Consider the following 13,119-nt stretch of genomic DNA (forward strand, 5'->3'; position numbering starts at 1 on the left):
AACTCAAACTGATCGTAACTTTATTCACTGTCATCACCACCACTATCAGATAGTTGTAGCTCTTAACTTGATTCACTGGCTTCTGACTCATCATCACTTTCATTTGCTTTATTCCCATAACTTGATCCACTGGCTTCCCAAGTTTCATCTTCTCTAGACGCGATCAGGTTTGACTTTCTCAACATCTTCCGCATACAACGGGCATTACCACATTTTTCCACCTTCATACAGTAAACAGGATTCCAGGAATGACGTCCAGACACAGAGAATTGAACAGAGGCCTCATTTGCAAGTTTGTAAACATCAGGGGAGCATTTTTCTGTTCCCTCTTCAATTATAAAGGGCCTACTCCACGCACACGTGATCACGTCGTCTGTAAAAGAAGTAATTCAACATCCGGCTGTTTCGTCCTACAATGAATCCAGAAGTGAACAGTCCATGGCTTTCATCCAGGGATTTGACATTGCACCTAGCTGTTATTTCAAAGTCATTATTGCAGTTGGAAACACAAGAAACAACAGCAGAGAGAACGAAACCCAATAAACCTGTTCGAAAACAATCTGGAGGAAGCTTGATATGGACTGAAGATCCCTCACTTTGATATCTGAAGCTGAACCACTTTGGAATTTCTTTTCCCGGACATACAATACCAAACCAAGGGTTCCCATAATCTTTCTTTGATGAATTAGTTGCCTCTTGCATAATTCTAAGTTGTGCTTCATCCATTATGTTGCTCCTTGCATTATGATCCAAATTTCCGCAATTCAAAAAATTACGTGTCCCAAAATATGTGTATTTATCCCAACCTTGTGTGAGTGCTGTCCTTGAACTTGACACTGTCTTCAGCGACGTGCAGCCTTGAGCTTCAAGATCACATTGCACTGAGAGCTCTGTTAATGATTGAAGCTGCATGCACCTAATTAAGCTGAGTGTATGCAACCGAGAAGCTTGTTTGATGCTTGCAGGTATGCTCCTAATCATGCTTCCACTCAGATCCAACTTTTGCAATGAGGTTGACCCAACGAGACCATCAGGGATTTCTAATATGCTGTTGTCACAAAAGCTGAGAGTTTTAAGGTTGGTTAAACTGTAGATACTTCCTGGGACAACACTTAGTTTCTTGCACATACCAAGATCTAATGTTTCAAGCCCAATTAGATTTTCAATAGACGAATGAAGCTTTTTGACCACAGTCCCTTTCAAACTAAGAAAGTTCAGATGTTCATTTGAGGGAATTTGGAAAATGCAGAGCAACCTTTGAGATCAAGTGTGTCAAGAGATTTCAACTTACAGTTGCTCTCTGTGTCGTTGAATTTTTTTGAGAGCAGGGAGAAACTCGATTGATGAGTGTAGCTCTTGAATGGTTGTGCACCTTAAATTAAGATATTCCCAAGGTTTTGTTCCTAAGAACTCACACAAGAACTTCCCAGTAGGTCATCCATCCTAGGAATGCGCTCGCCCGAACTTGCTTAATTTCAGAGTTCCGATGAACTCCAAAGCCAGTGAGCTCCCAAAAGGCCTTGTGCTATATGAAGGTGGACATGTACATATAAGGCACATCACTCCCCTTCTGTTGGTCGATGTGAGATGTTACATGTTTGGTATCCTATAAAAAAATTATTATTGTTTCTCAAAATATTTTATAAGAGCATCTCTTGAAAACAATTTTTTTTAAGACTAAAAGACTTTTTTGGTATGAGATTTAAAATTGTTTTTAAATCTTAAAACTTAAGCTGGACAAAGAGATCTAAAGAGGGGGTCGTTGGAGAGGGAGAAACAGGAGAGATGAGAAAAGAAAGAAAGAGAGGATCAGAGGAGAGAGAAAGAAGAGAGGATTAGAGGAGATAGAGAGAAGGAGGAGAGAGAATGAAGAGAGTGGACTGGAAGAGAGAGAGAAGGCGAAGAAAGAAGGAAGAAAAAAAAGAGAGGGTAAAGAGAAAGAAATGAAAAAAAAGAGAGAGATTTTGTGTGGGGAAGGGAGAAAGAAAAGAAAGGAGTGGATTTGAAGTTTAAAAACTCTAAAAACTTATTTTTGGTGTTTTTTAAAAAATAGGCAATTTTTAAGTTAGTCTTGAGTTCAGTTTTGAAAATAGTTCTACAAAACAAGTTTTTAAGACCTTTGACAAATTTTAAAAAAAAAAGTTTTTAAGGCCTAAAACTTGAAAAAGTGTTTTTGAGTTTAAAATGTTATATTCAAGTAAAGAATCAAACAAACCCTTATAGTTGCTATGCATATTCACATTTTTGTGCAAGAAATCACTTCACACAACATTTCAAAGTACCAAATAGAAATTCAATGAATTTTTAGTTAACTAAAGCGGTCAACACTATTCCTTTCCTAGTAATTGGATACCCCACTATTGCCTCCTTATTTTGCTAATTGAAATTGAATCATGCATGCTTTAGATATTCTATTGTTTTATGTTTATTCGGGATGATTGTAGCATAATTCAAAAGAGGAACGGAGGCAATGTTCAATGCATTAGATCAACAAAAAAAACATCAAAACATGTTATTTCTACATACATGAAGTTTTCTATTTCTGAAATTTCTAAACCATGTGAAATACAATAAGCCATATCATGCCAGCAAACTAATACGGTTGAAGATAGCTTGAGCACAAAAGAAACAGAATATCAGTCATACATAAATATTATGCATCACAGATGAAAGCCAGATAGTTTTAAGAATTCGAGGAATAGAACAACATGTCATTAATTGTTGCTGCTATTTTTTTATGGATGACCTGAATATCCAGAACAGAGAGTGCTTCTGGCAATTAGTGTAGATATATTAAGGAAATGTTTTGGCCTGATACTGCGTGCATATGTCAGCGAAAGCATGAAATACTTTCTCAATGATAGATGCAAAGACAACCAAGTTCGATAGTTTCGTAAGACATGCCAAATGTCTAGCAACATCATTTCTCGATTATCCAGCAAAGTAAACCGCAAAGAAAATTAATTCTTGGTGCATAATGTAATGAATAATTACCCAACTAAATCAGCTGCAAGAACTGAATAGAGTAGTTCTGGTCGTGAATCGTGATGACAATGTCCTATGAATTTAGAAGAAGGAAAAGGCAACGTGAAGATGGCTGGTAATACCAAGGTGGGTGTCCTCACCTCTGAAACTGATAAACACATCATACATTTCCTGATGTGTCACGAAGCTCTCTCTCTTGGCAGTAGGCAAATATAGAGAGAGAGCCAGGAACTGGGAAGCAAACAAGTGACGAGAGAGCCCAGCTTCTACTTCACCTAAAGTTGATGTTAAGTCAGAAAAGCCTCAGAGTGCGGATGGCAAGGTTGTTGAAAATGGAGCAGCATAAGATAAAAATGAAAACGAGTCAGCAAAAAGTGCTCCAAACAGTCCATTTGCCAGCAGTACTGTTGGAAGCCCATCTAGAGAATTTTCAGATTTTAACTATGGAAGGACAACAGGCGCAGATGCGTGATATGGAATCTCAAAGGTATAGTTTAGATCTGCAGTTTTCTACAAATTTAAGATAACCCTAATACCTGCAAAAATTGTTGAAATTCTAAACTTTCATGTGCAGTGATGATCATGGGGGTGCTCGGTCTGTGTTTTCTGGCGACAAAGGTTTTGATGAACCAGCATGGGAGAAATTTTTGGGTGTTCCGGGTACACCAAAAAAATTTGGTGTACCCTCACTCATAATGGTGGACCCTACCCTCACTTTTTTTTCAATAAAATAATAAAATCAAATTTTAATGAGTGTGGGTACACCAAATTTTTTTGGTGTACCCGGAACACCTAAAAATTTTCCCCAGCATGGGGGACATTTAGCACTAATTATGACGTTGACTCGGTGTGGGGTTTCAATGCAGTTAGTACTACCAAGGTAAGCCGATATTGTACATTCAGTATTCTTTATTATTTTATGGAACTCAATTCTTTGACCTTGTGTTTATGCTGACCGGATCTTGCTCCATGATTGCTGTTAATACCATCTAGTTGCTTGTGGTGGTGATCAAGTATCCTTTGTTTCAAGAGTAGCCTCAAGTGTCCTAATGCTTGCTGCGTTTAGTTTCTGGAGAAGGTTCTGAGAATTATAACCCTAATAGTTTCTATTTCACCAAGTTTCCAGTTCTAATGTTTTCATCATCTAAATCAGTTAGTAGTACGGGTCTTTCAACCAAATATCACGAAACCAAGTTTCCTGATTTCAGTCTTGATTCACTGTAGATATAAAAAGAAGGGGTTGTGGAATTGTTCTTGGTGCAATTAATTGCGTATTGAAGGGGACTCTGGTTTTGGCATTAGGTCTTGGTTAATCAAGACCATTTTTATGTTTTACATTGACAGCAGAGGGTGCTGTATTGCACATGGAACATTTTGTAGCCACATTGACACCAGAGGTTGCTGTATTGCAAATGGAACATTTTGTAGCCGATGGAAAGTTTCCATTATTTTGCACCTTTTAAGTAGGCATGGATTCTAGGTTCCTGTGAATCCACTTTCTTTTCTAATAGCTTGTTAGTCATGTAGCACTTTCAAGCTTTCTGTTTTTGCTGTTTTATATTTGTTGTTATTACTGGCATGCTGGATTGTGTTGTAACTGCTCTTAATCATTTGTGATGTAGGATATGGATCAGGGGAGTAATAAGGATCACTACTTTTCTGTCCCTGGGGAGTTCGGTCTCAACCCTATCAGGACTGGGTCATCACAAGGAGGTAGCTTTTCCCAGAAGATCCACCTTTTTGCTTTCAATGATTCTGTTCCCAGCACACCACTGTCAGCCTTCAATTTAGGATATTCACCACCAAGGTACAAGGATAGTTTATTGTTAAAGGAAAGTATCAGACAGCACAGCAAGGGTGTACAACAGCAGACTAGCACATGGTGTCAGATCATGTGCTCTGATGTGTTACAGTATGGGCAGCAAGCACGCCACCTTTATGTCTGTAGTTTATTGCATGCGTGTGTGTGTGTAAGATGTATATAAAACCATTGCAGTAGAGAATGAAATACATAACAAAATATTAAACTTTAGATGGTATCAGAGCACCGATTCCGGTGACTCTTTCATGCTTCCGCCACCACAAACACAATAACCACCATAACCTTTACCATCACCATCAAGTAGTTTTCTTGCTCCTTCACCTTCGCCTTTCCGTAATCTCTACAGCTCTCCCACAAATACCATTGACCACAACATGACAGAACCAGTCAAACCCAAAAACAATAAATCAGATGAGAATCTCATGGAGTTCTTAGACCCATACATCATTCATCACTCAGATCACACTGGACTTGTCCTGGTTTCCAAAACTCTTGATGGAAACAACTACGGGCAATGGAGCCGTGCCATGCGCATGGGTCTCAGCGCAAAGAACAAGATTGGGTTCATTGATGGAACCATCAAGGCTCCCTCATCACTGGACGCAAATTATGCGACCTGGAAAAGATGCAATGACATGGTTACATTATGGATTGTGAATTCAGTTCACTCAGACATAGCCGGCAGCATCATGTACACCGAAACTGCTGTTGCAGTTTGGAGCGACCTCAAAGACAGATTCTCACAGAGTAGTGACTCGAGGATCTACAGATTCGACAAGAAATTGTTGAAAATCATCAAGGGCAGCTCTCTGTTTCTGCCTATTACACAAAGATGAAGGCCTTATGGGATGAGTTAGCGTCATATCATGATCCATTAGATTGCACTTGCGCAGGTTTGAGAGGACTTGCTGAACGGGAAGAGAAAGAAAGAGTTATGCAGTTTCTGATGGGATTGAACGAATCCTATGCAACTGTACGAGGCTCGATTCTGATGATGAGTCCACTACCTGATACACGCAGAGTCCATGGCCTTATTCTTCAACATGAACGGCAGATGGATGTGGCTAGTCGTCGCGATATGGGGACATCCTCGCATGCGATGCAAGTCCAGCGAACTTATGCATCATCCTCATCCAATAGCAAGACCTCCAACACATTTTCACGTAAGTCACTCAAATGCACTTACTGTGATGGAGATGGACACTTGGTGGATCGTTGCTATTACATCATTGGGTTCCCAGAAGGACACAAATGGCATGGAAAAAATGTGAAGCCCAAGAACAAGAGAGGAGCAGCCAATAATGCCGAGGCTATCACCCCTACCACAACCACCAAGACCAATGCTTCTGATGGTCCTACATTCACTACCAAGCAGTATAATCAAATCATCGCCATGCTTCGTAACGGTAATGGACAGCCACTTGCCAATGCAACAGGTATTTTCTTGCCTAAATGCAATATAGCACAAACAGATCCACATTCGAATCTATGTTGGATTGTTGATAGCGGAGCCACTGATCATATTTCTCATTCGCCACCAACACACAACATCATGGATGCTCAGCATGACTATGTTGGCTTACCAAATGGGGGGCAAGCAGAAATAAAAAGGATTGGTTCAATGAAATTGTCACATGAGTTATCTCTTGATAAAGTTCTTTATGTACCAAAGTTCCGCGTCAATTTACTGTCTGTTAGTAAATTGACAAGAGCTTTACGATGTATAGTGACGTTCTATCCTGATTTTTGTGTTGTGCAGGACATGGATACGAAAAGGATGATTGGCCTGGGCAAGCATTTTGATAGGCTCTACTACCTCACCCCGACACAAAATCCTCACCTTGCCAACCACATTTCCCACACCACAAGTCTATGGCATCGGCGCCTTGGGCACCCATCATCCGCACCTTTACATTCCTTAGCCAAAACCACTGCTGAAATAATGTTTGATTCCAAACACATTTGTGAAGTTTGCCCTTTAGCAAAGCAAACTCGTTTACCTTTTCCTACTAGTGAAATAAAATCTTCCGCACCTTTTGATTTAATTCATTATGATATTTGGGGTCCTCACAAACATCAAACACACTATGGGGCACGATATTTTCTCACTATTGTGGATGATTTTACTCGTTTTACTTGGGTACATATCATGCATTTCAAATCCGACACACAATCATTACTAAAATCCTTTTTCTCTTGGGTCAAAACCCAATTTCATCATAACATTAAAGCTCTTCGTGCGGATAATGGGAGTGAATTTCTTTCCATGCGTTCTTACCTAGACTCATGTGGAACCTCCTTCCAACATTCTTGTTCTTACACACCACAACAAAATGGGGTAGTCGAACGTAAACATACGCATCTTTTAAATGTTGGTCGTGCTCTTAGATTTCAAGCCAACTTACCTTTAAAATTTTAGGGGGAAAGTATCCAAACCGCTTGTTATCTCATCAATCGTCTACCTACACCCTTGCTCTCTCATAAGTCTCCATATGAACTTTTGCATCATACACCACCTACTTATTCCCACTTACGAGTTTTTGGGTGCCTTAGTTATGCCACCAACCTCACACCCATCACTAAGTTTGACGCCCGTGCTCGTCGTTATGTTTTCCTTGGTTACCTACTTGGTCAAAAGGGTTATCAGGTATATGATCTTCTCACCCATAAAATTTTCACCTCCCGTGATGTCATCTTTCATGAACATATATTCCCTTACACCACCTCACCAACCCTTGACCAAAATGACCTGCCTATTACTCCCCTTATCCATCCACCTCACGACATGATCCATGGCACAAATACCCATATTCCCACCACCTCCCATCCCACGGTCCACACGCCTATCTCACCATCCCCTCCACCTTTGTCAAATCTCCCCCCTACCAACCTTGAGACTCCCTCTACTTCTCCCTCACCCATTATCTCTGCCACCCACGAATCTTCCCCATCATACTTCAACCTTCCCGCATTACCTACCACCACCGACAATCACCCACCATCTGACCCCGTCTCTCCTCGCCTCTCCCTTCCAGTGTCTCTCCAACCACCTCCACCCCGTCACTCTACTCGCCCCACCAAACCACCAGCTCACTTCAAAGATTATGTGGCTCATCATTCCACCTTGCTCACACCAACCGAGTCCCTCTCGCGGTCCATGTCCAGCACGTGCTATCCGCTACATCGGTATGTTTCCTATTCTTGCTTATCTCCTGGGTATCAACGGTTTGTTTCTCACATTTCCCACTTGGTGGAGCCTACTACCTATGAACAGGCTTGTCAAAATCCCCACTGGGTTGCAGCCATGCAGGCCGAACTCACAGCTCTAGACGACAACAAAACATGGAGTCTCGTTCCTCTTCCGTCCGGCCACCGTCCTATCGGATGCAAAAGGGTTTTCAAACTCAAGTACCACTCCGACGACACTCTTGATCGCTACAAAGCGCGTCTCGTTGCCCAAGGGTTCACCCAACGTGAAGGTATCGACTACAAGGAAACTTTTTCCCCGGTTGCCAAACTCATCACAGTGCGTTGCTTACTGACCATCGCTACTGTCCGGCATTGGCCATTACATCAAATGGACGTCCAAAACACCTTCCTTCATGGCGAACTTCAGGAGGAAGTATACATGTTGCCTCCTCTGGGGTGTCGTCGACAGGGGGAGAACATTGTGTGTCGACTCCACAAATCTTTATATGGTCTTAAACAGGCGTCCAGAAGTTGGTTTCGAGAATTTTCTTCGGCTATCAGTGACATCGGTTTCTGCCAATCTAAGGCAGATTACTCTCTGTTCACCCAAGTCAAGGGTACTTCACTCACTATTGTATTGTTGTATGTTGATGATATGGTGATTACAGGCAACGACGAGACAGAAATCAAGAACCTAAAGACTTTCCTTAGCAGTCGATTCCGAATTAAAGACCTTGGACCTCTAAAATATTTCCTTGGAGTCGAGGTTGCACGTTCGAAAGCCGGAGTCACAATTTGTCAACGGAAATATACACTGGACATACTGGAGGAGGCTGGGTTACTTGGTGCTAAACCCATGAAAGTTCCAATGGAGGCTGATTTAGTGCTAACACCCACAGGAAGCACTTCACTTCATGAACCTGCGAGGTATAAGCGCTTAATTGGCAAGTTGATTTATTTGACCATCACAAGACTGGAAATAGCATACACTGTCAACACGTTGAGTCAGTTTATGCAAGATCCGCAACGACACCACCTTGATGCAGCATATCGACTCCTTCGATATCTTAAAGGAGCTCCTGGGCAAGGTTTGATGTTTTCTTCCCAAAGTGAATTATCTTTAACTGGTTATTGCGACGCAGATTGGGCTCGTTGTCCCATTTCACGTCGGTCAGTGACTGGTTATTGTATTTTTCTTGGAAAATCACTGGTGTCTTGGAAAAGCAAGAAACAAGTTACAGTAGCTCGTTCATCCGCGGAAGCGGAGTATCGGTCCATGGCTACTGCCACTTGTGAATTAAGTAGGTTGAGGTATTTATTGGAAGATTTACATGTTAACCATCCTCAGCCAGCAAGATTGTTTTATGACAATCAAGCCGCTTTGCACATAGCTGCAAATCCAGTGTATCACGAACGTACAAAGCATATCGAGATCGATTGCCACACAGTCCGTGAGCGAGTTCAAAAAGGAGAAATCAAAACTTCTTATGTCAAGACGGGGGAGCAAGTCACAGACTTATTTACTAAGCCATTACGTGCACCCATCTTCCATGCACATCTGGGCAAGTTGGGTGTGATTGACATTCACACTCCAACTTGAGGGGGAGTGTTAAAGGAAAGTATCAGACAGCACAGCAAGGGTGTACAACAGCAAACTAGCACATGGTGTCAGATCATGTGCTCTGATGTGTTACAGTATGGGCAGCAAGCACGCCACCTTTATGTCTGTAGTTTATTGCATGCGTGTGTGTGTGTAAGATGTATATAAAACCATTGCAGTAGAGAATGAAATACATAACAAAATATTAAACTTTAGATTTATAACCTTCATTCGACACCTTCTCCAGGTTTGATTCGTTTAGAAGCACCCAAGATACTAGATACTTCCCTCAACCAAAAACACTTGGTACATTTGATTCTATGCGCAGCAGTAGAGATTTTGATCAGGGTCATGGATTTCCAACATTTGATGACATCCTGGACCCTTTTGGCTATTCAGCGCCATTTAGGTCATCACTTGACAGTCAAACTCCAAGGAGACTCGGACCCTTTTGGATCATCAGCGTCATTTCGGATGTCACTGGATAATCAAACCCCAAGAAGAGAATCATATTTTTTCGGGTCTTCAGCAGCTCCATTTAGGACATCATTCGACATTCAAACTTCAAGAGGAGACTCGAACGCATTTGGGTCTTCTCCATTTAGGACATCATTTGACGGTCAAACTCCGAGACGAGACTTGGACCCATTTGGGTCTTTAGGGCCTTTCCGGACATCAATGGAGACTCCGAGAAAAGACTCTAATCATTGGAGTGCGTTTTAGCCGGGTCTGTTGGGGTTTAAAAATGCTTCACTACTTTGGAGATGTTTATCTCACAAATGAGAATGCAATGCAGCGGAATTTGATAGGCAAGAAAAAGAAAGAACACTCAAAGTGTTATACAAATTTTTTTATTCTCACACAATCTTAGTACAAGAGAAAACACTCAAACACTCTCACACTTCTTTACTCATTTTCTCACTTCTTGCTCTCTTAGGATATTAGGCTTAATAACATTAGTAAATTTCTTCAATTAAACTTGACATGGATACATTTTAAAATCAAAGAAAAAAGAATGTACCCATATAAGTTTAAAAAGGGATTAGAAAAAAATTGAATAGATTTTATATAAAAAAAAAATGGTTCATTTTACATATAACAAATTGGTATATTTAAGAATGAGTACATTTTAAGATTAAAAAGTTTTACATGAATGGGTACATATAATTAGCATGGGTACATTTAGCAAAATAAAAAATTACAAATAAAACAAATATATCAGTACAAATACAAATAAACTTAGAAAAATATGGGCACAAAAAGAAATTAATATATGGGTACAAATTAAAATTGAAAAGAAAATTGGGACAAGTTAAAAAAGAAATACAAAATAAAAATGGGTACAAACTAAAACTAAAAATATATGGTAAAAAATTTAGTCATAAATATAAATATACTAATTGTAACATTTTTAACATTAAATGAATATATTTAGAAATAAAAAAAATTATTATTGAAATAATTAATGATGTTATTAATACCCAAGGACCTTGATCAAAAATTGAAAATGAATAGGATTTTAATTAATGGAGTAGCAAAAGGAAGGATTAGAACCTAATTTCTCCTTTAGTAAATAAGTTAATTTATAATTAGTGGTCAATAATAAAAAATGAGAATGAATCTTTTTATCAAATCCGAATATATCATTAGATTTCATGTACAAGGTCCCTTTTAAGAGTAATGTTATGGAGACTAAATTTTGGAATCTAAAGGACATGAAAATTGATGATTGATTTATTACTTAAACGTTACTAAACATGATCATTCCTATTGGTGCACATCATTTAATTTGTAAATTTAGTCTCCCTAGTATTACCCTTATTTTAAACATATAACCATCATAATAATTAATTAATCAATTTAATTAAATATTTCTTCAAACTAATTAATCAAATTAATTATTTTCATTACCTTAATCTTATAATAGGGTTTGCAATCATTTAGGTTCTCATTGAGGAGGTTGTGAGATGAATTAGACTTTTCTAATTCTTTTGCCAGATTTAAAACACATCTTTTAATCACCTCTTTATGAAGACAATAATGATCATTTTTGAGGTCTCATAGATCATGAGAAATGCCTAGTTGCATGTCATGTCCCTAGTCAATGTAATATTTACAAGAGAACATATTCCGTTACAATTACAATGCAATATGGTCATTCTCTAATACAATGCTCTAGATCAAATTGGTTAGGCTATTTCATGTCACGTCCCTAAGTGATAAATTCATGATCCAACTCAATAGATTTAGAACTTCATTCCAAATCACAATGCTTTGACCAAAAACTTGTGAGTCATGTCGATAAGCATTTTCCTTTAGTTGTGAAAGTTAGAGGTTTATTGTTGTACATTTACTTGCCTCCATGATTAGGTAGCTTAACCAGAATTATGTCATGCACATCCTTGTTAAAGGTCAACCGCAGCCCATTAAAGCCCAACACATGGTGTTCTCTAGATTAATGTTAGAAGATTCTATCATATGCATGAGATGCATATTAAATATGGAAAATTTCTAGACATTTCTAGCAAAGAAGTTAGTGGAAATAGTTAGATATTTCTAGAATGGCGTTTCCATGGTTCTCCAAGGTTCTATCCATACCTATAAAAGAAGGCATTCACCCCATTTGAATTAACCAAGAAGTGAGAAGTAAGTGAGAAGTAAGAGTGGTCTTTTAAAAGAGTAGTCTTTGCATGGAGTGTGAGTGTTCTTGTGTTTGTTTCTGGAGAGTGAAAGAGAATCATAGCTTCTAAAATTGTGAGTCACCTTTCTTTAAGTTTGTGTGTTGTAATATTTTGTGAGTGTAATACAAATAATTTATTTACTGTGAATATTCTGTTAGTCTTAACGGAATATTTTGCCCCAGCTACTAAATAGTCTATGCGAGCCCAGCCTATGCGTGGTGGCGCAACTGGTGGCAGCCCGAGGCTGAAAGTTCAAAATATCTTCCTAGGCTAAATTCGATGCCCTGAATTCGTTTCTGGCATCCGTTTAGTGAAATTTCATTATTTTAACATAGTTTTCTAGATTGCCACCATTTAATTTTGCGATTGGCAAAGATCTGACCGTCGGATCGTCACAAAATTTTAATATGTTCTAAAATCATAATGATACCCTTAGGAAATTATGGATTGAAAACCCAATGTTTGGATTTTCTGGATCCAGCTACATAGGGTTGTTGCCCTTATCGTTGACCTTTGACTGACGGTTGACTTTTGGTCAATGCGTTCCAAATCCATATAGATTGTCTTAGAAGACGTGTACAACGTAAAAATGTGTTCTATCACTAAAATTCTGAAATGTGACTTGTGAATTGTTCTAGGTGACGATCGTATGTGTACGCCTTGATATTTGTGCTAGGTGGATTAGCACGGATTCTAGGTGAGTGACTTTAATATATGTGATATCGGAGATTACCTATGAAATCTCCATGCTAGTATACTTAGTGGATATGGCATGGTTTTATAAACGTGTTTTCTACTAAAGTATAAAGTATTGCTTTTAAATTCTATCATCAATGTATTTT

The 13,119-nt window shown here is 39.1% G+C and overlaps 3 protein-coding genes and 1 pseudogene across 3 annotated transcripts; 3 read left to right on the forward strand and 1 right to left on the reverse strand.

The window, feature by feature from the left end:
• Positions 1-62: 62 nt before the first annotated feature.
• Positions 63-1,128, reverse strand: LOC148693656 (disease resistance-like protein DSC1). Its single transcript, XM_088678079.1, has 2 exons — positions 361-1,128; positions 63-221 (listed from the first exon to the last, which is right to left on the reverse strand). The coding sequence occupies exons 1-2, from the start codon at positions 1,126-1,128 to the stop codon at positions 63-65; spliced, it is 927 nt and encodes a 308-aa protein (XP_088534205.1).
• Positions 1,129-3,093: 1,965 nt separating this feature from the next.
• LOC137728300 (uncharacterized) lies at positions 3,094-4,776 on the forward strand (annotated as a pseudogene).
• Positions 4,777-5,181: 405 nt separating this feature from the next.
• Positions 5,182-5,643, forward strand: LOC148693657 (uncharacterized). Its single transcript, XM_088678080.1, has one exon. It carries the CDS (start codon positions 5,182-5,184, stop codon positions 5,641-5,643), a length of 462 nt encoding a protein of 153 aa, XP_088534206.1.
• A 39-nt stretch (positions 5,644-5,682) lies between these two features.
• Positions 5,683-6,610, forward strand: LOC148693658 (uncharacterized). Its single transcript, XM_088678081.1, has 2 exons — positions 5,683-6,504; positions 6,567-6,610. Exons 1-2 carry the CDS (start codon positions 5,742-5,744, stop codon positions 6,608-6,610), a joined length of 807 nt encoding a protein of 268 aa, XP_088534207.1. The 5' UTR covers positions 5,683-5,741.
• The last annotated feature ends 6,509 nt before the right edge of the window (positions 6,611-13,119 follow it).

This window comes from Pyrus communis, chromosome 10 (assembly GCF_041283825.1).
Source record: "Pyrus communis isolate YQ-2024b chromosome 10, ASM4128382v1, whole genome shotgun sequence".
Classification (NCBI taxonomy): domain Eukaryota; kingdom Viridiplantae; phylum Streptophyta; class Magnoliopsida; order Rosales; family Rosaceae; genus Pyrus; species Pyrus communis.